Source organism: Hemitrygon akajei, chromosome 7, assembly GCF_048418815.1.
Source record: "Hemitrygon akajei chromosome 7, sHemAka1.3, whole genome shotgun sequence".
Taxonomy (NCBI): Eukaryota; Metazoa; Chordata; class Chondrichthyes; order Myliobatiformes; family Dasyatidae; genus Hemitrygon; species Hemitrygon akajei.
The window spans coordinates 28,155,700-28,182,627 of record NC_133130.1 but is presented as its reverse complement, the minus strand read 5'-3'; the positions used below and the strand labels follow the sequence as shown (position 1 = coordinate 28,182,627).

Below are 26,928 nucleotides of genomic sequence, written 5' to 3'. Positions count from 1 at the left end.
TCCTTCTCAAATTGCAGGGTGAATTCTGACACATTATGATCACTGTCTACTAAGGGTTCCATTACCTTAAGCTCGCTAATCAAATATTGTTCATTACATAACACCCAATCCAAAATTGCCTTTTCCCTTGTGTATTCAACCACAAGTTACTCTAAAAGGCCACAATGCAGGCATTCTAGAAATTCTCCCTCTTGGTATCCAACATCAACCTCATTTTCCCAATCTACCTGCATTTTGAAATCCCCCATGACTATCATAACATTGGCCTTTTCTATCTCCATTGTAATTTCTACCCTTTGGCAACCTGTATATAACTCTCATCAGGGTCTTTTTATATCTGCAGTTTCTTAACTCTACAACTTCTGAACATTGTCACCTCTCTTTGGATTTCATTTCATTTTTTAAACCAACAGAGGCATTCCATACCCTCTGCCTACTTGCCTGTTCTTTCAATATAATGTGTATCCTTAGATGTTAAGCTCCCAACTGTGATCTTCTGTCAGCCACAACCCAGTGATGCCCACAATATCATTCCTGCCAATCTCTAACTGTGCTACAAGATCATCTACCTTATTCCTATGCTGCGTGCATTCAAATGTATTCACCCTTTTTGATTGTGCCCCAACTCCTGCTCATCCCTCTGACTGCAATTTTGTTCTATCATCTGCCTGCTTTTCCTCACAGTCTCACCGCACACTGCATTGAATTGTATACCAACTGTTCATCACTCTGGTTCCCATCCCCTTCAAGAATCAGAGAAGAAGCTTGCTCACTGAACCTTGTGGAGAACGCATTTCAACCTCCCCGTACTTTACATCTGATAGTCAGATGCTCCTCTTGTTCGTGATAAGTAGTAGAAATTTCTTAACATCTATCCTGTCTTAACCCATTTAACATCTTTTACTTTTCAATCTGATCACCCCGCATAGTTCTACGCTCTGGCATAGGTAATTGGGATAATAATGTGAGGAACAAAAAAAGTCTTAAACCTTTGTATCTGAAAGCAATCAGACCATCACAGCAGAGCATATGTCTTGTGATTTGGAAGAATTGTAGAGTAACATGCAAGGTCATATTACATTAAGAGCGCAGCCTCAATTAGCAGGATATGAGGAAAGTGTAATTGCATTTTCTTCTAAACAAAGTACCTTCTTGTGAAAATCAAAAAGAAAGTTATAGTCAGATTGAATTGCATTGCTTAAATAGTTGCATTATTAAACAGGCATAAATCACAGGACAGATGTAGATCTGCAGATGAAAACTTAGTGAGTTACTCCATAACCAAGCTAAAACAACTCACACTCATTGCAAGCAGACAAATTACAAAAATTTAAATTTCTCTCTTCAAACCACTGGAATGTCACAAATTTTCATATGTCCAAAAGACTTAAAAAAATTATTAACTATGTGCACGAATCCAAAAGCAGAGAAAAGAATCTGGAAGTGACATTGAAAACCTCTCTTGTTCAATAACTATTACAATTAACAGCTACATAATTTCCGTGCCTTGGTGTTGGAAGAAAATATCCTGTGGAAGAATATTGAATTTATATTTACATGGGGAGAATGTTTTAGAGCAAATCACTAATTGAATAAGATATTTTTCTTTAAGCATTCTCTTAAAATTTTTCCCTTCCAATTTTTGAAAGAATTTGATGCTGAGTAATTAAACATTTTCTTCAACTTGGTTACTTTGGAGAGGTTTGCTTAGCATTACATAGGTATACAAGATATTAAGAGGAATAGATAGAGTGGACAGCCAGCATCTCTTCCCCAGGGCAGCACTGCTCAATACAAGAGGACATGGCTTTAAGGTAAGGGGAGGAAGGTTCAAGGGGGATATTAGAGAAAGGTTTTTTACTCAGAGGGTGGTTGGTGCATGGAATGCACTGCCTGAGTCAGTGGTGGAGGCAGATACACCAGTGAAATTTAAGAGACTACTAGACAGGTAAATGGAGAAATTCAAGATGGAGGGTTATATGGGGGGCAGGGGTTAAGGGTTGGCAAAACATTGTGGGCCAAATGGCCTGTACTGTGCTGTATTGTTCTTTGTATTACCAAGATGCAGAATGAAATCCAAATTTTGACAGAGCTCTCCTTGAAAATCTTTGAAAATTAATTTCTTAAAACATTCAACAAATAAACTACTCTGGAGTTTAATTTCAATAGTTTGGGCTGGATTCAGTGTGAAAGGGCTTTTTACAGAGCGACTGCCCTGCTTAATCTGCACCCTGATTGTTTCTATCAATCATAGTTACAGATAAGTTCATACGTAAGCTGTAGACAGCTATTTACTTTGCATATTTAGCATCATCTATGCTTCTTGCCAAGCCAAGACTATATTCCCTCTTGAAAAGAAAGGTATAATTAAGTTGCAACCTTTGTTCATGGGTGTGTCCCAAAATCACAACAACAGATTTTGTCATTGTAATAACTTAAAATACCAGATCTGTCAATTTTATTGTCGTTAATATGAACATGCTTTATATGAGTAATAAGCATCAGAAATGGGAAGAAAAGTACTTTACCTAAAAGCATTGGAAATATCTTCTGTGGGCTACCACAATAGACTGTGTTGCTCTCAAAGTATGTAAATTATGGTATTGTTGAATTGGTCTGTCGACATCTTGTGACAAATATAACACACGTTTCCAGGCATAAAATGTGTTTCACGTTACTGATGCCTAGGCTAAAGTCAGTGGGCCAAATGGCTTTCTATATTATAAGCAGAAATGTGTATTAATACCTCCAACTGGTTTTGTACTTGTTCACAGTTAAGAGCAATGGGTTGAAAACAGGATAAGGAAGGCTCTGTCAAATGATCTTATTTACCATGTAGTAAGATGAAGATTGAGACTTGTTGCTTGATCACAGTATTTTTTGGTTGAAGTTTTCAGAAGTTTTTATTTCTCAATCCCAAGGCCTTTGCTGAAGAAATGCACGCAAGAGTCCGTAAGGAATTTTGGGGCTATTCTCCTGATGAGAACCTCACTGTTGCAGATTTGCATCGAATCAAATATGTGGGAATCCGCCCTGCTCCAGGGTACCCAATCCAGCCGGATCACACTGAAAAGAAAACAATGTGGAAGCTGGCTGAAGTTGAGGAGAGCACAGGTGAGACTCTTCCAAAAATATGCTGTTCACCAGGAATTGATTTGGTGGTTTAAGAATTCTTGCATACAAGAACAACTTTATAGATTGATGGAAATTTTTAGGTTCTCAATTGTTGATGCCTATGACGGTGTCCTCCTTCCTCAAATTATAGCTTAACTTGAGCTTTATTTTTCAGAAACAAAATATTGCCAATTAGATGAAAAATAATTAATTAGTTCTGTACATTTACTTTAAAATTTAGTGCATTTTAAGATTGAGTATTGAGGTTTCTCCTTCTGGACACCAGCCTGAGAGGATTTCTCTTTACTTTCAATGTAGGCATTGCGATGACTGAATCCTTGGCCATGACTCCTGCAGCTGCAGTCTCGGGGCTTTACTTTTCCAGTCCGGAGGCTACATATTTTGCAGTGGGAAAAATTACAAAGGATCAGGTAGGTTGCAAATTTGTACGGCAGGCTTAAGAGTGAACTGCTTCGTCCATAGGAAATGAGAAACAAAGCTCAAGTACGTTGAATTTGAAGGTAGAATACAGGGTTAACGACAGCATTCTTGGTTGCATGGAAGATCCAAGGGATCTTGGAGTGCATGTTCATAGATTGCTCAAAGTTGCCATGCAAATTGGTAGTCGTTAAGAAGGCATATGGTGTATTAGCCTTCATCAGTAGTTGAGTTCAAGAGCCACCAAGTAATGTTGCAACTCTAAAATTCTAATTAGACCACACTTTGAATATTATGCTCAGTTCTGGTAGCCTCATTATAGAAAGGACATCAGAATCAGTTTAATATCACTGGCATATATTGTGGAATTTATTAACTGTACAGCAGCAGTACAATGAAATGCATGATAAATAAATAGAGAGAAAAAACTGAGTTACATTAAGTATATGTATGTCTGTTAAATAGTTAAAATAAATAATGCAAAATAACAAATAAAAAAAGTAGTGAGATAGTCTTCATGGGTTCAGTGTCTATTTATCAGATGGCAATGGGGAAGAAGATTGAGAGGGTACAGAGGAGGTTTACTTGGATGCTGCCTGGATTAGAGAATATATGAGGATAGGTTGAGTGAGCTAGGACTTTTCAGTCTGAAGAGGAGGGCGAGAGGTGACTTGATAGAGGTGTACAAGATGATAAGGTGCACAGATCAAGTGCATGGCCAGACTTTCCCCAGAGCAGAATTGGCTAATATGAGGGGGCATAATAGTAAGATAAACTGGAGGAAAGTATAGGGAGGATGTCAGAGGTAATTTTTTGTTTTAAAAAAAAAGCAGTGGTGGGGGTATGGAATGCCTTGCCAGGAGTAGGGGTTGAACCAGATACATTAGGGCATTTAAGAAACTCTTAGATAGGCACATGGATGATGGAAAAATAAAAGGCTATGTAGGAAGGTAGGGTTAGATTGATTTCAGAGCAGGTTAAAAGGACAGCCCAATATCCTGTGCCAAAGGGCTGTGCTGTAATGTTCTATGTTCTAAATATTGGAATCTTTCTCTCATCATTACGAGATACAGGGCCAGTTAATTAGAATAGAAATGTCTTGAAATTACCTTTTGTCAGAAATTTTCTACTGTAAGGTTACTTAGGTGAGATCATTAGAAGTACTTAAAGTGGCAGGGGATAATTTTTGAACTATTAGTGAATTAATGGTTTATAGGGAACTGGAACAGAAGAGGAATTGAGACGAGTTTGATTCAGTTAGATCATATAGAATGATTTATTGTTTTCATATGTGCTGAGCATGTGTATGGATATGTAAGATTTTGCAGACTATGCATGTATATGTTGGGTAGACTTGAGTGGCCTGAAGACTTTTTCAGTTTTTAGCTTTTGTGTTCAAATTTATTCCACTATTCATAATAGCTAAACAAATGAGAGTTAATTAAGTCTCTTCCTCTCAGAAAATGTTGTAAGATTTCTCCAAAGTTGATTCTGATGCATTATTGTTTAGTTTGCCTTGTTGTGTCCACACTGGCTTCTGTGGTTCCCTACGTTATTAATAGTGATGTTATATGAGCAGAACATCTTGTTCACATCACCATAACAAGTGCCTTCAGGATGTTATGCTTCAGTTATTTTTTTTAAACTCTTCTAAACTGCAGCATATACAAGCTGAACCTGTCCACACACCCTTTCCAAATATGATTCCAGGAAAACTTCAGTTTACATGCTCTGAGCTACCCTGTTGGCAATTTAGATTTTAGAACTGCAGTGTTCAAATTTGCCATTTCTAAATGTGCAAATCAATATTTACATCAGGTTACATTTATTCTGTTTTGAAATTAATGCGTGATTTTGATTTCAGGTCGAAGATTATGCCACCAGAAAGCAAATGAAAGTAGAGGATGTGGAGAAATGGCTTGGACCTATTTTGGGATATGATACAGATTCATGATACCTTCTGATGGTTTGTCTTGACTGAGCACAATTTGCTAAGTTAATCATGAAGCCAGAGAATGTTGCAGGTACTCAGCTGGCAAGAACTCAGCGTGGAGGAAAATAAACAGTCAATATTTTGGGCCAAGTCTCTTCATCAGGACTGGAAAGAAAGAAGGCAGAACCCAGAATAGGAAAGTGGAGGAAGGGGAGGAGCACAAGGTGACTGGTGAGAGGTGAGACCAAGTGACGGGGAAGGTGGATGCAGTGGGGGGGAAGGGGGAGATGATGCAAGTCTGTTGGGGTCATTTATCGCATGCATTGTTCCCACCTGTACATCGGTGAGTCCCAGTTCAATCTGTCATTCCTGCACCAATACAACTAGGGCCTCTTCTGCTATGATGAAGCTAAACACAGGCTGGAGGAGAAATACATCATATTTTGTTTGGGTTACTGCCAACCTGATGGCGTGAACATTGATTTTCCCAAGTTCCTGTAACCAGTCCACTCTATTTTACATGCCCACAGACAGACATACTTTATTGATCCCGAGGGAAATTGGGTTTTGTTACAGTTGCACCAACAAAGAATAGTGTAGAAATATAGCAATATAAAACCATAACTAATTAAATAATAATAAGTTAAATCATGCCATGTGGAAATTAGTCCAGGACCAGCCTATTGGCTCAGGGTGTCTGACACTCCGAGGGAGGAGTTGTAAAGTTTGATGGCCACAGGCAGGCATGACTTCCTGTGACGCTCAGTGTTGCATCTCGGTGGAATGAATCTCTGTCTGAATATTTCCCTATTCCCCTCCCTATTTCTGCATTTCCCCCATTTTGGTGATACTCTCTTCCCTTGTCCTCCCAACACATTATTCCCTTCAGCTTCCCTACATTCCATGGTTCACTGTCCTCTATCATGTTCCTTCTACAGCTCTTCCACTTACCACCACACACCCCTATCTTAGCTGTACTTCTACCCCCCTCACCTCCACACCACTTTATTTTGGCTTCTGTTCCCTTCCTTTTCTGGTCCTGATGGAGAATTTTAGCCCAAGATGTCAATGGTTTATTTCCCTCCATCGATACTGCATGACGCAGTTTCCCCAACATTGCTCAAGATTTCCAGCAGCTGCAGAATATAGTTTCTTAGACATAGTCTTCCTCACCAATGGTGCTGACACTGTTAATGATGTTGCAAAGAAAAAGACTTTAGCACAGAAATTTGGAACATTGGTTCTGAACTTAGTGGAATTTTCATGAAACCTTAATATGTTTAAGAATGGAATTAAACAACATGGTAAGAATCTGCTTTATTTTCCCTTTCTCATTTGCACCCCCTCCCCCATGGACTATAATATTACCAACAGGTACTTCATCTTCAGAGATCAAGAAACAATCTACCAAGATGAAGGGGTGTAAGGAAAACTGAAATAAGTAGGTTATACTGCAATTACAGTTTGAACTGCAAGTTGTGTTAGGTTTCTTATAATCTTTAGGTTAGAATTCTCTCTCTTTTAGGACAAGAACCTTAGTTAGTTTAGAAATTGCTAAGTGTGAATGATCCTTCAGGAGATCCAATTCATTTGCCAGAATGAGTGCTACCTTTGTGGCTCACTTTCTGAAACTCATCTAATTTGTCAGTACCTCCAGAATTCTATATGATAAGCTTATCCTCTGGGGAAAAAAGTAGAACCATTCAGCCAATAATCTTTCTCATTTAGTTCTTCTACCTCAGATTGGTATTGGTACGTATTCCTGAAATAGATGAGATTTTAAACAACAAAGATGGTCATTATGGTACTGGTTATGGTTCTCCCAAATCAGCAGGGATGACTTTTGAATTGCTTTAGCTCAAAAGCAAGGAAGCATTTTGCTCATCATTTAATGTTCTACATGAAAGTGTGCCTCATTTGTTGAAAGAACCAAGAATGGTGGGAGATGGGGAAACAATCATGGGAGACCTTCGAGATCCATCCAGTCACCAGGATTCTAAAGGACATCACTGCTTTGGTATTTGATACCCCTCCTGTGCATTAACAAAAGTATTGATGGGTCAAATTTCTGAAAAAATCTCCATTATGGTCCTCTGGGTGGAAAAAAAGAAATTCTTCCTCAGGTAGTTTCAAAACCTCTTACTTAACTCCTTAAACCTATATACTTTTCTCCCCGTGGTAGCTTCTTCCCGTCTCTGAATTGTGTACCTGCAAGCGTAGCTAGCTTAATTTGAATGATAAACTTTTAACCAGCATCTCAGTCACCAACTTTAAAAAATTGTGAAAATATGAGTGTCACAATACCATCCAAATTGTCCAGAAATTATTCATCTACAGTTAAAAGGTAAACAATAAAAAATTCAATATCATTTTATTGAAAAGAAATTCTTGTACAATAAAAAGTACAATATCTGAAATGAGAAGAATCAAAACAAGAACATTTAATGATGGCTGACAGTGTAATTAATTCACAATTTTTATCATGCCAAGAAACAAATTCACATTTTTTTTTTTAAATTGTAATTCTTCCATGTTCCTCATTGGGATTTGGGGTTTTTTAATTTGTAAAATGTTTTGAAAAACTAAAAAAAAATAAAAATAAAAACTCTCTGCCTTACTGTCTTCTGGCTATCCTGTTTTAGAGAAGGAAATTTGAGCTTATTTAGTGGTTTCAACTGAATTCTGAGCTCAAATGTCCTTTATTCAAAAAGAGTAATAGGGTACCTCAAAAGAGAATCAGTGCAATGTTCTCAGGTCCTTGGTCACTGGGCAATAATTCATTCTTCAGTCAGGTACTAAGCAACCATTGAGCTAGAGCAAGCTTGATAATTTTAGAAGATTCATTGCCTGCTGTTGATAAGCTGGAATGTTTTATAGTATTAAAGAAACTACTAAAATAATTTCTGCTCCCCACAGCAAAGTCAATCTGAAGATCTGATTAGTAATCATGAGATAAAGGAAAAGCAAAATCTGAAATGGGAAAAATTTTTTTAGCAGGTCTGGCAGCATCTGTGGAGAGGAAAAACAATTAACACTGAAGGTCAATAGCATTTCTTCAGAATTAGAAAGCGCCAGAAAATCAACTTGATTTAATGCTGCCGAGAAGAGAGAGAGAAGGTTGTAATAGGATGGAGAATAAATTAGAGTATTTCAAAAGGTGGTGTGCTGCTGAAACTGAGATTTCAAAAAGTGAATGCTTGAAACAACCAGCAGGTCTGGCAGCATCTGCACAGAGAGGAATAGAGTTAGGTTTATGAGCCACTTCCGCTACCATTCAGAAAGGCTTAGTCATCCAAACATTATTAATGTCAATGTTGAATCATTAATGAAAGATGAGATTATGTTCCTTGAGCTATTTGTATTTTGAATACATTCTTTTTGTATGGACAGTATTGGGCTGTTTTCAGTAAAAAAAAATTGTTCAATCCAGAGGCAGTAGAATGGATCATTGGAAATCAGTTACTACAGAAAGTAGGAAAGAATTCAATGATAAGTTAACTAGCAATAGACAGTTCAGAATAATTTGCACTTAAACGAATAAGGAAAAAAAACAAAGCTTTAAAAGAAGGTTGCTTCTAAACTTCACATCCACAAGGCTCACTTTTCACTGAAAACAAAATACACATTTTCATTCTTGGTACTGTGTATACTTGATGGAGAAGGTCTTTTGCATATTCACAGCATTTAGTGGAAAAAAGAAACACTGGAAAATGTACAAATAAACTGACCTTGCATCTGTTACTTTTACTGCATGAGAAACCTGAGCATTTCAAAATTGTTTGTCGCAATCTGATCTTGCACCTGTTTATAATCAAGCAAGTCTTTTGTGATAACACGAGCCAAAAACTCCTTCATTGCCTTTTGGTTTCTTTGAAACTAAAGTCCTGAGTTCATTATTACGAAACAAAAATTTGCATATATTTGCATGGCAGTCAAAGTGGGAGTGTGGAAGCCACAGCTAATGATTTTATATTCTTATTTGACTGCACAACGAAAACCTCACGAGTAACAGTGAATGATGTACACAAATTTCATTCGGTTATCTCTTTAACTATAGTGAAAGATCACATGGTGCTCAACAGTTACTGAATCTAGTAAGTCCACTTACCAGAATACAGTGAATTTTCCGGTGCTGTATCAATGCGACCTCACAGTCCAAGTTCCAAAGATGCACAATGATTTGTCATAAAATGATTCAGATTGTGCTCACTTAGGTTAATCTTTAGTTTTCTTTACCCATTACTCTATCCTAACAAGCTTAATACACTAATACAGTGTAATATTACACTATCTCACTATATCATTATCTATACCTCTGTACCATTTATAGTTTGCTCCAACTCTAAATCAACTCCTGTCTGAAATTTTATTTAATAGTTACCTTGTGGTGGTGGGGTGGAAAATAATATTTAATAATAACTTTGCTCCAAATCAGTATAATCTCAAGTTTGAATTGATCTGGATCATCAAAGAAAATTTCACATAGACTAAGAAATGGATTTGAACTTTAAATTGCATTGCAGTTTGACTAAAACAAACTAAGAAAAAAGATTTTTCCTGGTTTCATGTCCTCAAAACTCCAAATACAATCACTGTCAATAAAAACAGCACTGATCACACTAAAAAAGTTTTCCTGAATAAGGAGAAATCAGTACATTAGAACTTGGGAAACAAAAGAATAGGCCATTTAGGTTCTGCATTTCAACAAAATTATTGTTGCTCTAGTCGTAGCCTTAACACCATTTACCCACTTCCTCCATACAATTTTTAAATATCGGCTCAGATTCTGCAGTCATCCTGAGTATGACTATTTACTGCTGATCTAATAAGGGTGGCACTATGGTGTCCTGTAATAGGAATCCCAAACCTAACAGCAGTGGATGTTACTGAAGCTGGACAAGCAGGTAATTGCATTATTGAATTTTCAGACCACGAACCAGGAGAAAATACAAATACTTATCACAGGGCAAAATAAAGTCCAGAAAATACATATGTAAGATCAAAGTTGAAATTACATAAAATTTTACATTCTATGAAATCTTGAAATATTTGTGTGACAGAAAATAAATTTATAAATATAACTTGGGAATCTTAACAACCAGAGAACATAATTTTAAATTTGTTTAACCTCCTGCAACAAAGAACTACATCAAGGCATTTAACATTATGGATTTGTCACAAACTTTTAAATTTTGAAGAATTCAATTGATTTCCTTCCATTCCAATACAAAAAGACTGTAAAACAGCACAGTCCTTGACAGAAAGAATAAATCATTGACAACAACTCTGTGGTTTTGCTTTGTTTGCATGCTTAAAAGGAAATTGAAGCAGCCATCAGTTTCATCATGTGTATCAGCAAATGAAATCTGAGCTAATGTCAAACAATGAGGACTTTACTGGCCATTTTTGGAAAAGGAATTTGTATCAATTTCAAAAAGTATTAAGGTTTTTGATATTTAATACTTAATGCTCATTTCAATAACTTATCAAGGAGAGTTAGTGACTTAATTTAAGATGCAAAAATATTCAGTGATAACAATTTTAAAAATAGAATAATATAGCTTGATTGGGATGTTCCTGCAGAGCTGATTGGAAATGCTGCACCACAGTCTTGTCAAAACAAGCTTTTCCTAATTTTCCACCCAAACTCTTCAATTCTCTGTAGGACTGAACTTTTTAGCCATTGTAGACCTAAAGAGATTTATTTTTACAACTTTCATCTGTTGCTTCATATGATGAAATAGCCACTTTATAGTCTGTCTATTTCCTTCATTTTAATTTGGATTAATAAATCCTCCTCCATCACTACTTAACCCAAAAAGTGTCCCTCACCAACAGATGTTTTTTTTTAAAAAAAAAGACAATTCCTTGCATGATCCTTTACTATACACATATTACAAGATGTTATTTTCTTAGATTAATATAGTTCTTTTTGTTTCCAATTTAATAACATGTCAAGCACAATTCAAGCTTTTGACTTAAACGTAAATTCACTTAACTATGGTAACTTTGTACATTTTCTTTTGTTAATTTTAGAGACTTAGAATGTTCTTTTTCCTGTAATTAGGAAATAATGCATCTTTTGGTTGTTGAAAATAATCAGCAAGCAAGGAAATTCACAGATCTGAATTGGAAGAGTTGAATGGTAGACTCTCTCTTACAAGGCTTTTAATTCAAATCTGTTTTAAGTTATGCCTTTTAAATGGAAATCTGAAAGGCTCAGATAAGTGGTTAGACTGAACAAAAGGGAAGATGCTTAATGATTATAGGTTGTGTTTAAGTTGTTCAGTTGTGAGAATTAGCTGATCTCCAGCTGCTATGAAAGGCAATGTTTAATGTTCCCAGAGAAATTTAGTTATTAATAATATAGAGATGATGCTTCAGTTACGGTAGCTTCAGGCACAACTTGACAGAATGGAGACCAATTACATCATTTTACTGAGTTTGCAAACAGTTGACATTTTTCCATGAAAGCTACAGCTAGCATAAGTCGCCACTGAAATTAAAATGTACGGGGTTGTTTAGATGATCTGGGCCAAAATACTAAACCATCTAGAAAGAATGGTGAAACCTTGTGTACTCTTCACATTTTGTAAACTACAGTAAAAGCATTTGACAGATGCACCACTGGGGATCTGAAAAAGTGCAAGATATACATCTTAAAACTGTTTAGAAGGTAAAAACCACCATTTTGCACCAAGAAAATTCACAAACTTCTCAGATGAATTTTTGACAGCAATGGAGTACTTAAATATGAACTGAAGACCACAATGATGTGCTGGTTAGAGATAGGAATATTTCTTCCACCACTTCCCCTGAAAAAAAAATTGCTGAGATCCACAAGGAATGTGTCATGACTTATTACTCAGCTACGACTATTCAAAAAAGGTGAGAAAAAATCTCAAGATTTTTCTCCAAACTATTCAGGACCAGAGAGTGAATGATACATACAAAATCATCTAAAATTTATATTTCATTACTTGTGTATTAAACAACTCTTAGAACCCTGATTGTTGATTACATGAGAATAATGTAAACAACAGGCAGATCTACTGAGTTTTTTCAAAGATGGCGAGAGGATGTTGATTGAAAGAAACAAGCAGCTAATATCTTCATAAACCATGTTCATCAAAGTAGACTGCAACAATTAAAAAGCATGCAAGTTCTCTTAAAATCAGAGAGATTACTATATCTGAAGAACCAAGCTGGCTGCAGAAATATTGTCACCACCACCTACAGTCTGATACACCTCAGTACATACCAGCACTGGAGCAACACAGATCTCATAATCATACTCTTCCCAGCAAGAAACAGGTCGATTTTCTTTGAGTGGAATTTTCTTACTCCCTTGCACACGGCTCACAGAAAAAGAATCATCCATGATCAACTTGGCTTTGTTGGGATCAATATCTGGTGAGCCACAAACGTGCCGATTTGCAGTTAATGAAGCTTTGGCGGTTGCTGACATGGTGTTTCTCCAAAAGGACCCTTTGGCAGTAATGATTGCTTGGAAAGCAAGAGTATGAACATGCAGCCGCGTGAGCTTGCGTCGTGTACTTGTTATCTCCTGAGAATTTAAGATGCGATAAACTTCACGCATTTGATCAAGTATACTTGCCACTCTTGGATATGGATCAGATATGAGAGTGATGTTGGCCCCCTTTAACATACTCAGCAGGTTGGGTAACTCCTGTTCATTCATTCCTAGGGAGTCTACATGAGTAATGATGCTTGTAAAAAGATGGTTCATAAAAGTATCATCCACAAAGGAAGCCATTTCAAAATGAATTCTAGTGGTGCTGTCAACTGATAACATGAGATCCTTGAGCAATTTCAGCCGTTCTTCAAGTTGACCTGTCAGCAAAATAATTTTGATGATTAGCCACAATAATGAGTTCAGGGGAAGGATAGTATGCAGTGGTGCTAGAAAGTTAGAACCCTGTAGAATTTTCTCTATTTCTGTCCAAGTCTGACCCAAAATGCACTTAGATCTTCAAGCAAGTCCTAAAACTTGATAAAGAGAACCCAATTAAATAAATAACACAAAACATTGTACTTTTTCCAGAGCAAAAGATCTGCAGAAATATCTAGAATTTGCTGAAGTCTCAGTTCATCTGTCCACTATAAGAAAGACATGGTGTTTGTGGAAGGACACCACGGAGGTAACCACCGTTCTCCAAAAAAAAACACATTGCTACATGTCTCAAGTTTGCAAAAGACCACTTGTGGGATAATGTTCTGTAGACAGATGAGTCAAAAGTTGAACCTTTTAGCAAAAATGCACACTGCTATGTTTGGAGGTAAAAGGGCACTGCACACCAACACCAAAACCACATCCCAACTTTGAATCATGGTTTGGGGCTGCTTTGCTGCCTCAGGGCTTGGACAGCTTGCAATTGTTGAGGGTACAATGAATTCAAAATTGTATCAAGACACTTTACAGGAGAATGACAGGGTAGCAGTCACCAGAAGCTTAATAGAAATTGGATGATCCAACAAGACAACATTCCAAAAGACGAGTAAATCAACAAAATGGTTTAAAAAGAAAAAAACTCCTGTTTTGGAATGGCCGAGTCAAAGTCAAAAATTCCTCCATGCCAACTTGCAGGGCCGACCAACAGTTACCAGAAATGTTTGGTTGAAGTTATTGCTGTTCAAGGGGTTACATCAATTACTGAAAGCAAAGGTTCACATAATCTTTCCAACAAATACAGGTAATATTGGATCAATTTTCTCAAAAAATAAATGAACAATATGTTTTTTGCGTTATTTATCTAATTGGGTTCTCTCCATCTAGTTTTAGGACTTGTGTGAAGATCTGATCACATTTTAGGTCATATTTATGAAGAAATAGAGAAAATTCTACAAGATTCACAAATTTTCGAGCACCATTGTTCATGACTCCCTAACCAATCAGAATTTAAAATAATCCTCAAAGAAAAAAAAGTTAAAAATGTCTTTTAAAACAAGATTTCAGATGACTTGTTATAATAAACTAATTTCTCAAATAGTCAATTTTGAATTGACCAACTTTAAAAGAGCCACTCCCCTTTAATATTTCATCAGCAAGTCATTTTATAATAAATGTGGCCAAAAACCAATGTCGTTCAGATATATCAGAGCCCAAGATAAAAATATACATCTTTGAAAATATGAAGTTCAGCATGAAAAATCATTTTCAAATAGACCCCCAACTATTAAATTTAAGAGCAAAAAAATGATAATTAGAAGAATTCCATTCCTCTCTTAAAAAAGCAACTCACTGGCAAATATTAACCCCCCACCCCAAGAAATAAGATCTAACAAAAACATTTCCCCACATATATTAATCCTTATAACAGCCCTACAGTAGTAACTTGTTTGCTTGCCTCCAAATTGAACTATCATCTAAATCTAATGTCTTGTCAAATCTTTTGCAGAAGCTGAAAAAACTGATTTGAACAGAAACTACAGCAAAACAAGTAACATCTAAATTATTTTGCTTTTGATGGTTTTTAAATGAAAATTTTCAAACTCAATGTTTGAATCAAAATTTAATACTTTAAACTATCTCTGACTATGCTCTCCACTTGGATATTCTGCCAAATCCTCTTGGGCATATTCTGTGTGTGGGCCTCTGAACTGTACTGCTTGAAAGCTAACCACCACAGAGAGGTCATACCAACCCATTTCAGAACCAAAACACCCTAAAACTTTTGGTCAAAGATGGAAAAAATGTCTAAAGGGTAATAGCATAAAGGTGAACAACACACAAAATACTGGAGGAACTTAGCTAGTCAGCCAGCATCTCTGGCGGGGAATAAACAGTTGATATTTCTGAGACCCTTAATCAGGACTAGAAAGAAAAGAGGCAGAAGCCAGAATTAGGGTAAGGAGTACAAGTTGGCAGGTGACTCCTACAGGACTCTCAAGAGATTCTGTGACTCCTTTGTCCCCTTGTCCCTCCCCAGAGCCCTAAACAGTCCTTGCAGGTGAGGAGAACTTAACTTGGGATCAACTATTGTATCCTGTGCTCCTGGTATGGCCCCCTCTACATCAGTGAGACCTGATTGGGGGGCAAGTTCATCTAGTACCTTTGTTTTCTCCACTGCAACAGCCAGGATCTCACAGCGGCCACCCATTTTAATTTCATTTCCCATTCTGACATGTCAGTCCATAATGAGACCAAACTCAGGTTTGAGGAGCAATACCTCATATTCTGTCTGGTAGCCTCCAACTTGATGGCAAAAACATCATTTTTTCTTATGGTAATTTCTGCTCCCTCCCCATTTTTTCAATTCCCCATTCTGATTACCATCTCACCCCTTCCCTTAACACCTCCCTCTGGTTCTCCTCCTCCTTCCCTTTCTTCCACCTATCCCTGCCCAGCTCCTTGCTTCATCACATCTCCCTCCCCTCTCACTTTCCTGTCAGCTTGCAGTCCTTCCCACCACCTTATTCTGGCTCCTGTCCCTTTCAATTGAAAGGTCTCAACCCAAAACATCAACTGTTTATTCCCATCTTTCCTTGCCGAGTTCCTCCAGCATTTTATGTGTTGCAAGATGTCCAGCAAAATATTGTGTACCAGTGGCATCAAGGTGATTGAGGAGGGAAACAGAAAGGCTTCAGGGAAACAGATTAAGATTAAAGAAAATTGCTTTGGGAAATGGGGAGTCAGTTAAAAGTAGTGTGGGCAGTGGTAAAAGGCTGAGCAGCAATTAATAAAGATAAAGAGAGTTATGCTTTGCTTATGCCCATTTACTGTATTTAGGTACATGCTCCCACTGTCAGCCTGATCCCATGTTTCCTCACTTTCCTGCAAATATCCCTTTCATTCTTTGGCCACTTAGCCTATCAAATTACTAGCATAAAGAAACCGGATAACCTGCTAGATACCAGCACAGCCACAAAGAGTATAAACTCCACATAGACAACACCCAGGGTTGGTATTGAACCTGGGTCTGTGGAGGCGCATCACTACATTGGCTAGGGCACTCAAATGATGAAAATATTTCAGTGCAAATTAATGCAGGTGAAGTCAGAAGGATGGAGTATGTAAGGAGCAATTGGTGTGGGGGTGGAGAGGAGAAGGTGGAAGTGGCTGGGAGGCAATATCCTCAGTTCATAACTTCAAACCAGTATTTTGTATTATTCCTACCCAAGTACACAAATGTATCAGCTGGCCTGTCAACACAAACATAATCAGAATTGCTGGCAGAGAGAGAAACTAAATAGCAAACAACTCCTCCAGAAAAGCTGTAGTCAGACAATGGACGGTATGCTGGGTATAGGCTGATAACATTCACGCCACACAGCTTCAAAAGAGGAAGAGGGAACAAAAACGTACAAACACAGGGCAACAGATAGACATAGAGAACAAGCACCTTCCCTTTACTTCTAGTGGAGTCCCTCACCATCACCTCTCCAATGTTCACAACAACGTCTGAAACTTTTCCTCAAAAGTTCTTCCACTATCCACATGGCACAAACCAAGAATCATTGGAATTCACCTTTCTGGAAGAGTGTAAATCCAACACTTAAACAGATCAGTACCATTGAAGTTTCACCACCTCACGTACCACTGTCCTGTGCTGTCATCCGTGAGGCAGAGCAAATCACCAAGACATCACAAAACCTGCAACCTCTACTATCCTTAAGTAGTGAGTTCCACCCCCACAACCCAACCCCAATCACACACCTAAGGAATCCTGCCTTCAGCCTGCGAACATGAAAAAACTTCAAGTCACCACTCACCTTAATGTTCCATTGCCATCACAAGTCTGATCTCGGCCTGCAATGAAGCCCAACATAATTGCAAAGAACAATATCTGAACTTCTGACTCAGCATGTTACAAGCCTCATTACTGAGTATCAAATAACCTGCCCAGGGCAATTGTGATGAAACTGCCACTTAATCAAATTTTCATCTCTCCACAGATGCTACCTATCTGCTGAGTATTTGGCAACATTTATTTCAGAATTGCAGCAACAGTCATGTTCTGCATCTTACAATTTTAAAATCTCCTCCTTGTTTTTTTTCCATCCTCACCAAACAGATGTTTTGCATTCAGCAACCTTAAGCACTGTCACTCACCATCAGTTTCCAATGTAGCCTTTGTCTCCATCCGATTACAGACATTCTCAACCCTACTATCTTCTCAGCAACATAAAACTGCTCCTCCGATACTAACTTTATGCAACTGTGATGATCTCACTGATACTGCCTTTGTTTCCAATTCTGTAGAAAATTACCAACCTACTGAGCATAGTAAACATTTTTTTGCAATTTTTCTTTTCAGTTTTAGTAGAGTACAGATGGTTTTCACATGCTGCATTATTGCCACTGGAGAAAGTTTTCCACCTTGTGAAAGCATTTATTCCAACCACAGAACTCTGATTACATACGAACTCAGAACTGAAGACAAAACATAGATGGACCTGATGGTAGTGAAAGATAAGAAAGTAAAGTTGCTTTTCTGTTGCAAGAAACATGGAAGACAACTGCGGGCACCAAACCAATACTGCACATCTTCCAGTAATCCTATATAACCACACCCAGCAGTACCTTGGGACAAAGAGTCCACAGAATAATGACCATGGGCCCATTCAAATTTCTGACTTCAGAATAATGTATTCTTGAAACTGAATAATAACAAAGAAATCACACTGGCAGGGGGGGGGGGGGGGGGAGAGACAACTGAGAAATGCAAAATACTGTGACATATTGACTGCTTTCCAAGACACCAAGCATCTAACTCCAATATCTGTGCTACATTCCTCAGCTCAGAGATTTCATTGTTAGCTCCTTACAATAATAAGTCCGACTTCAAAGCCAATATATACACCAAATCATGAAAATATCTAATGTTACTTAAACATTCCATCATGAAATAGAGATTTAAGCATATAACCTGGATTAGAATCTTGATCAATGTGGTAGATGCAAGAAATTTGTGACGAACAAACTTACTAAAATTAACTAATTCTTGACCAACAAATGTCATTAGACTGGACTATAATTTACAATAGCTTCAATGCAATCCTATCATTTTATGATTTAGTACAACTTTAATTGAGACCAGTAGGTTTCTGAATCATTTCCCTCCTCCTCTGTACAAACAGATTATTGACTTGGAGCAGGCAGAACAAATTCCAAATTTAACTGATTTTTCTGTTAAGTGGCGTAAGTAGACAAGTGCTGGCAAATGGAACACATTTTCCCTAATACATTTTCTGAATTAAAACTTAGGCTAACAGTAATGCTGATACCAAAAGAAAAATCTAGACTATTTCCCATCAATCTCTGTAAGCCAGTACTGCTATGGGAGAAAATAATGTTACAACACAACTATATTGTTCTCAACCAATTAAAACAATCTGAAAAATAAACTTGGAATAGGATTCTCATGTAGAATAGATGAGGGAAATTTTGCAATAATTCCTGAAATAAAATATGTCAGATATTTAATAACTTTGGAAATGTATTTGAATTGAATTGACTTTATTACTTACATCCTTAATATACACGAGTGAAAATCTTTGTCTGTCTAAATGTGATATTTATTGTAATTTATAATAAATAGTATGTACAATAGGATAGTAAATATAACAGAAATACAGTTGTGTCAGCATGAGTTAAGCAGTCTTATAGCCTGGTGGAAGAAGCTGTCCCAGAGGCTGTTGGTCCTGGCTTTTATGCTGCAGTACCATTTCCCAGATGGTAGCAGCTGGAACAGTTTGTGGTTGGGGTGACTCAGGTCCCCAATGATCCTTCGGGCCCTTTTCACATACCTTTGTAAATATCCTGTATAGTGGGAAGTTCACCTCTACATATGCTCTGGGCTGTCTGCACCACTCTCTTTGGAGTCCTGCGATTGGGGGAAGTACAGTTCCCATACCAGGCAGTGATGCTCTCAATTGTGCTCCTATAGAAAGTTCTTGGGATTTGGGAGCCCGCACCAAACTCCTTCAACCGTCTGAGGTGAAAGGGGTGCTGTTGTGCCCTTTTTCATCACACAGCCGATATGTACAGACCACGAGATCCTCGGTGATGTTTATGCCGAGGAACTTAAAGCTGTTCACCCTCTCAACCCCAGATCCATTGATGTCAATAGGGGCTAGCCCATTTCCATTCCTCCTGTAGTCCACAACCAGCTTTGTTTTTGGGACATTGAGGGAGAGGTTGCTTTTTGGACACCATTGTGTTAGAGTGGTGACTTCTCTGTAGGCTGCCTCATTATTATTTGAGATTAGGCCAATGAGTGTAGTGTCATCAGCAAATTTAATTAACAGATTGGAGCTGATTTACACTCACCTGGTTTAAATGGGAAGTTATCCATCATTTGAAGTCCACTAACTATTAGAAGAGATGGATTGAACTGTTTAAGTTCAACCTGAAAGTCCTCCAGTGATTCCAAAATGGGATTGGATGTGTCGCTGTGGATTATGAACCTATGGAAACAAGGAGTTTTAGCATTAAAGCTGCCAACTCCACCATATTTCACAAAATTAATATACTAAGAATCAAATTTGCATGGGAAGAAAATGTAGAACTGCGGAAACACATGTAGTCACTATATATGAGAATAGACATTACTTGATCTACGTGCAAATTCAAAACTGCTCCCCACAAAAACTACTCCTTTATTGTTCCATTGGCAACTCAGTTTTCAGAATGTTGTGTCCATTGGCGAGGTCAGCATATATCACCTATCCTATCTGCCTTTGGAAAGATGATGGCGAGCCTCCTTCAACTGCTGCAGTCCTTTCTGGAACAATGCTGTTGATTGGGAATTCTGGGATTTAAACTCTGTGATAAAGATTTAGTTTCCCCATTGCAGGGGAGAATTCATCAGCACAAAACAAAGCCATAGAATCAAAGTACGTATATGTCTCCACAGAAAACACTGCCATTCATTTTCTTGTGGGCATACTCAGATAATCCAAGAAATTTAATAGAATCAGTGAAAGACCACACCCAACAAGGTGGGCAAACAACTAATGTGCAAAAGACAACAAACTACAAATGCAAAAGAAAATAGAAATAATAAAGAATAATTGCAAATAAACTTCTCGGGCTTCCAGTCAGGTACAGGTATCGATTTTAACCAACATTTTGATGACAAACTCAGCCACCTTCTTTAGAGATGATGCCTGGGCACATCTAGTCCGATGATATTTATACATTCCCTCATCGTCTGTTCCTCCTGATTGGTTAGTCCTCATCAAATCATGTTTCCACCGGCCCACCTTGTTTACAGTTGAATTCCAGTTCTTCATTTAAGCAAGGCCTTCATCTTGAAAGTGAGTCCATAAGTTGTGGGGTGAGTGAAGTTATCCCCACTGGTTCAAGAGCCTGATGGTTGAGGGGCAAGAACCATTCCTGAACCTGGTGGTGTGGGTCCTGAGGCTCCTGTACCTTCTTCCTGATGGCAGCAGCGAGAAGATAGCATGGCCAGCATGCTGAGGGTCCTTAAAGTGGGATACTGCTTTCCTGCGACAGTGCTCTGTGTTAATGTGCTCAATGGTGTGGAGGGTTTTATTCATGACAGACTGGGACACATCCACTACTTTTTGTAGGATTTTCTGTTCAAGATTTTTATACCAAATTGTGATGCAATCCACTCAACACACTCTCCACCACATGTATAGAAATTTGTCGAAGTTTTAGATATCATGCTGAATCTTTGCAACCTTCTCAAGATGTAGAAGCAGTGTTTTGCTTTCTTCATAAATGCACTTACATGGAGAACTCAGGACAGGTCCTCTGAAATGATAACTCCAGGAATTCAAAGTTGCTGACCTTCTCCACCTCTGATGAGGACTGGCTCATGGGCCTCGGGTTCCTCCTCCTGAAGTCAATAATCAGCCCCTTGGTCTTTCTAACATTGACTAGAAGGTTGTTGTGGCACCACTCAGCCAGATTTTCAGTCTCCCTCCTTTTTTTTTTGCCCAAAGACACTAAATTAGAACTAGTACAAATGAATCAGCCTGGATTTATTGGGTCCCTGATAATGAAAAGAGTTAAAAAGTTAGGTACCTTCTGCATTTGATGGATAAGGTGCTGTGAGGAAGGGAGCAAGTATTGACAGAGATAGAAAATCATCCAGGGAAGCAGAGAAAATGATCCTTTCAGAATGCTGAAAGGGTTTGGGTGAGAGGTGGAAGATAATTCTGAAGGTGAGAGGATGATCTGAACATGTTGACTGTTAAGGATGAACTATGCAGAGGGAAAGTTTGCAAAAATATGGAATTTCATGCACTCATCTAAATACTTCTTAAACCTCAAGCAACACATTCCTGATTTAATACTTTTTTTCTTCGGTTGTCCATCAAAATCCGATGACGACGTCCAATCTTTTAACAGTGAGATTTTTGATGACTGTACAGTCCTATCCTGGACCCACATGCTCTATTGCAGGTGGGACTTGTATAAGTGGTAGTGATGGCAATTATGGATGCATTTCTCCTGGCTCTCTTCTGCTGTCTTCTGGTTGTTCTTTCCATCTCCAGAATATGAACTCCGTCCCTACACAGCTGTCGCCAAGTGATACGGTCAGCAACAACATCATCCAGGTCCTCTGGTCTGATCTTGCACTAATTTAAAGCATTCTTCATCTGATCCTTATAGCGCTTCTTCGGCCCTCCAGCTGAGCGTCGACCATGATGTAGCTGGCCATATACAACACTGCGGGGTAGCCAACATGGGGGCATCCTTATCACGTGCCCCAGCCACTGCAGCTGACGCTGGGTTATCATGGCCTCAATACTTCTGCAGTTGGTCTTTGCAAGTTTTTCAGTGTGAGGCATCCGCTCACGCCAGGTAATTCCCAGGATGCGCTGGGAATACACTTACCAGGAGAAACACATCTTGTTCCATCCCTGCTTCTCAGGCCTTCCTAGACTACCATTCAGTATGTATTTCATAGCCTAATAGGTAATCATAAAATTCATTGCCCCACTTTTTGCAGGTTGAAATTTCATCTGCTAATTCTCTGCCCATCATACCAACTAATCAATACAATTCTGTAGCCAAAGACAACCTTCTCCGTCATCAACACCTCTGTCAATTTTCAATTATATATTCATATCCAGATCATTAATGTAAATACCAAAGAGCAAGCAATCCTATGGTATACACCAATAGTTGCAGACTTCTAATCACAAAAGCAACTATAAATTAACATCCTCTCACCAAATCAATTTCAAATCCAATTTGATGAACTGCCCTGGATCTCATGGACATTTATCTTTTGGACTAATCTCCTTTGTAGGACTATATTAAAGCTGTTAACTGTGGTACACATAGATAACATAAAACACACTTAACCAATCTCCATCGAGAAGGACCAGTAGTAAATACAGTTGTGCATCATCACAGAGTCCAATTTCTCATACTATCTGCCCAACATCACTTAAGGAGTCTTTCACCAGAAGGACAGCAACAATTCATAGTGGGTAGCCATCTTCTCTAGGATAATTAGATAATACATGCTGGTGTGGCCAGCAACACTTATAATACTGGACAAAAGTCTTAGGCACATATACATAGACTTTTGCACAGTATTGTAGTAATTTATGTATTGCACCATACTGCTGCAAAAAAAAGTCATGACATATGTGACTGATTATAAAGCTGATTCTGATACGGGTCTCTATTGTAGGGAGAGGGGAATCATGGTTGGGAAAAGAGGAAGGAAGAGGGGAGGGCGCAGTAAGCACCAGAGACATTCTGCAATGATCAATAAACCAATTGTTTGCAATCAACTGAACTTGCCTGGCATCACAGGGCTGGATGTGTCTGCACCACACCACTCCCACCCTAGTACTCCTCTGCCACAACACCCCCGTGGCATCCACCCTTGCCATCCTTTGTTCCTGCCAGATTTACAAACTCACTCTCCACTCCATGCTGACAAAGACAGTAACGTGCAAAAGATTTAGACACCCTAGGTATATAATATGTGCCTAAGACTTGCACAATACTGTAGGTTCAAAAGAAAACTGAAAGCACTAATCTTCAGAAGTATTAAACCATAAAGAAATTTTGCATAAATCAAAGGCAAGGACTTAAAATGAAAACTAAGATTTTCTTACATCTATATTTTCTTATATATTAGAACCATAGAACATTACAGCACAGAAACAGGCCTTTTGGCCCTCCTTGGCTGTGCCGAACCATTTTCCTGCCTAGTCCCACTGACCTGAACTTGGACCATATCCCTCCATACACCTCTCATCCACGTACCTGTCCAAGTTTTTCTTAAATGGTAAAAGTGAGCCCACATTTACCACTTCATCTGGCAGCTCATTCCACACTCCCACCACACTCTGTGTGAAGAAGCCCCCCCCCCATGTACTCTTTAAACTTTTCCCCCTTCACCCTTAACCCATGTCCTCTGGGTTTTTTCTCCCCTAGGCTCAGTGGAAAAAGCCTGCTTGCATTCACTATCTAAACCCATCATAATTTTATATACTTCTACCAAGTCTCCCCTCATTCTTCTATGCTCCAGGGAATAAAGTCCTAACCTATTCAACCTTTCTCTGGAACTCAGATTCTCAAGTCCCGGCAACATCCTTGTAAACCTTCTCTGCACTCTTTCAGCCTTATTAATATCCTTCCTGTAATTCAGTGGCCAAAACTGCACACAATACTCCAAATTCGGCCTCACCAATGCCTTATACAACCTCACCATAACCTTCCAACTCTTATACTCAATACTTTGATTTATAAAGGCCAATGTACCAAAAGCTCTCTTTACTACCCTATCTACTTGTGACACCACTTTTAGGGAATTATGCATCTGTACTTCCAGATCCCTCTGTTCTACTGCACTCCTCAGTGTCCTACCATTTACCTTGTATGTTCTACCTTGGTTTTTCCTTCCAAAGTGCAATACCTCACACTTGTCTGTATTAAAGTCCATCTGCCATTTTTCAGCCCATTTTTCCAGCTGGTCCAGATCCTTCTGCAAGCTTTGAAAACCTCCTCACTGTCCACTACACCTCCAATCTTTGTATCATAAGCAAATTTGCTGATCCAATTTATTACATTATCATCCAGATCATTGATATAGATGACAAATAACAATGGACCCAGCACTGATCCCTGTGGCACACCACTAGTCACAGGCCTCCACTCAGAGCAGCAATGCTCCACTACCATTCTCTGGCTTCTCCCATTGAACCAATGTCTAATCCAATTTACTACCTCTCCATGTATACCTAGCGACTGAATCTTCCTAACTAACCTCCCATGCGGGACCTTGTCAAAGGCCTTACTGAAGTCTATGTATACAACATCCACTGCCTTCCCTTCATCCACTTTCCTTGTAACCTCGAAAAACTCTATAATAGATTTGTTAAACATGGCCTACCACGCACAAAGCCGTGTTGACTCTCTCTAATAAGTCCGTCTATCTAAATACTTGTAGATCCTATCTCTTAGTATTCCTTCCAATATTTTACTTGCTACTGACGTCAAACTTACCAGCCTGTAATTTCCCAGATTACTTTTAGAGCCTTTTTTAAACAATGGAACAACAAGAAAAAGGTTATAACTGACATATGGCTTTCCAGTACTTACTCTACTCAACAATATTTTACTATAACTCAGACAATTGTCCAATATCAATTGACTATCCATTGTGCCACAAACCTGTTTGCTCTTCTTGACACCAACTGTCCCCATTTGGAACCAGTTGAATATTCCAGGATGAGATGAATGTCAGTTTCGTCTACTGGCTTGCTTGTAACTAGAAGGGTTAAGAAAACAACAATTGAAATGTGGCATAGAAAATGTTGTTTTAAAAAAATCTAAACATTAATATAGGATTGTGCTTGTTATACCCAAGGTTTTGCAGTTTCATCCATATCGGTAGTTTAACTATACACTGTCACTTACAAGGATAGCTGTGAGCATTCCAAATAATCTTAACTCCAGTTTCCAATCTTTGCAAGATCAATTTGATTAACAGCAAAATACTGGAATTATTTACTAAAACTACAGGCTAGAAGTGTCTACAAAACTAAATTAACCTATTGCATCTGAGTTCCCACATACTGCACATGATAAGAATTGGGAGGGATTATGGATTGATTTATCATACAAAGCACCAAATTAAATATGATTAAATAAAAGGAAGGATAAATGAGGAAAAACCACCAACTACTTATTAGCATCTTAAATTTAATGGTGCAAAATCATCACAATCACAATCCTAGAACAAATCACTATGACAGTACTCCCCAACATAATAATGGTACAGACTGCAAGGAAAGCTAATAAGTAGTAAAAACAAAGGCATATCCTGTTAAAATTTCAGCATCTAAAAATACCTCATTTCCTCTTCATCCTAATGCAGGTTAGATTAGAAAATGAAAATTAGGCCATTTTGTTTATAGTAAAAACAAGTGTGTAGCCACTATGGTTTTTCTATTATCCAAATAGAAAATGACAGGCAGTACATAATCTCGATGGAAGATTGGAAGTATTTTAAATTGAAGCTATCCAAAGATTGGATTAAAGTATCTTTTAAGTTATTATAAATTAAAGCTTTGAGGATTTACAACTAATTCCCAAGTTTGTTGTTTGGTATAGTATAATTTTAGAACATCTACACATATAATATCCTGAAGAGAAGCTTTGATCGGTAAAATAAATGCTCAATACCAACGTGTCCTTACTTACAAAATGAACTATTTATACATCTTCCCACTTGACCTCCCATCCTTCACTCCAGATTATAACTCATCTAAAACACTATAGCTCAACTTTTGACCCACAATAAAAGTGCTCATTCCTCTTTTCATTAAAGATCCCTACCGATGTTCCATTTAACTTAAAAATGTAGTCCACATGCACGGGCTTTTTCTCTTCAACCTTATAGCCCCTTCTAAACTATTCCTACAACTCCTGCTAAACCACACCAATGAGCAAAATGTTAATGTCTTGGTCCTATCTTCAGAACTTTATCCAATCATCTTTAATTATGGCTATCCAAAAGAGTTTCAAAACAAATCCTGTCAATCAAGCTTTCTAATGTCCATCTAATTTCTCAACCCCTTTGTCATGACATTTTTCTTGAACACCAATTAAAAGTAAGTTGGGACATAAAGTGAAGGTGCAAGTTGTTGATATGGTTGTTAATATAGATTCAACTTCTTGATATAAAATGGCTTTCTTTACATTATGTAAATGAACAACCCAAATATGAATTTATAGACACAAACCAGTTATGTGCTCTTGAAGAACTGCAATAAGGTCAGGTGTTAGACGACTCCCCATAAGCACTTCACAGCCTTCCTTTGCAAGACGATTTGCCATGACTGGTGCATTTCCACCTAATGACCATCGTACTCGAGGGAGTCCTTGGGTGGCTTTTACCAGTTTACGAAACAGCGTAACATTGGAAATAAAGCGCCTGAAAAAAAAACAACTGTCATTAACAATCATTTTGAAAAAA

General features: G+C 38.1%; 2 protein-coding genes across 4 annotated transcripts in view; one reads left to right on the top strand and one right to left on the bottom strand.

Annotated features, from left to right (window-relative positions):
* Positions 1-6,796, top strand: part of mtr (5-methyltetrahydrofolate-homocysteine methyltransferase) — an 81,428-nt gene extending 74,632 nt beyond the window's left edge. For all 3 annotated transcript variants that reach the window (XM_073050559.1, XM_073050561.1, XM_073050562.1), the window contains 3 exons: positions 2,922-3,114; positions 3,433-3,545; positions 5,417-6,796. In XM_073050559.1, the coding sequence (XP_072906660.1) occupies positions 2,922-3,114; positions 3,433-3,545; positions 5,417-5,506 (396 nt within the window). In that variant the 3' untranslated portion in view covers positions 5,507-6,796. The remainder of the gene's footprint in view (positions 1-2,921; positions 3,115-3,432; positions 3,546-5,416) is intronic.
* Positions 6,797-7,839: 1,043 nt separating this feature from the next.
* The window catches only part of adpgk2 (ADP-dependent glucokinase 2), a 40,132-nt gene continuing 21,043 nt past the window's right edge, over positions 7,840-26,928 (bottom strand). Inside the window, exons 3-6 of the mRNA XM_073050563.1 lie at positions 26,696-26,886; positions 25,122-25,218; positions 19,779-19,915; positions 7,840-13,339 (exon numbers count right to left, since the gene is read on the bottom strand). Of these exons, the coding sequence (XP_072906664.1) occupies positions 12,672-13,339; positions 19,779-19,915; positions 25,122-25,218; positions 26,696-26,886 (1,093 nt within the window). The 3' untranslated portion in view covers positions 7,840-12,671. The remainder of the gene's footprint in view (positions 13,340-19,778; positions 19,916-25,121; positions 25,219-26,695; positions 26,887-26,928) is intronic.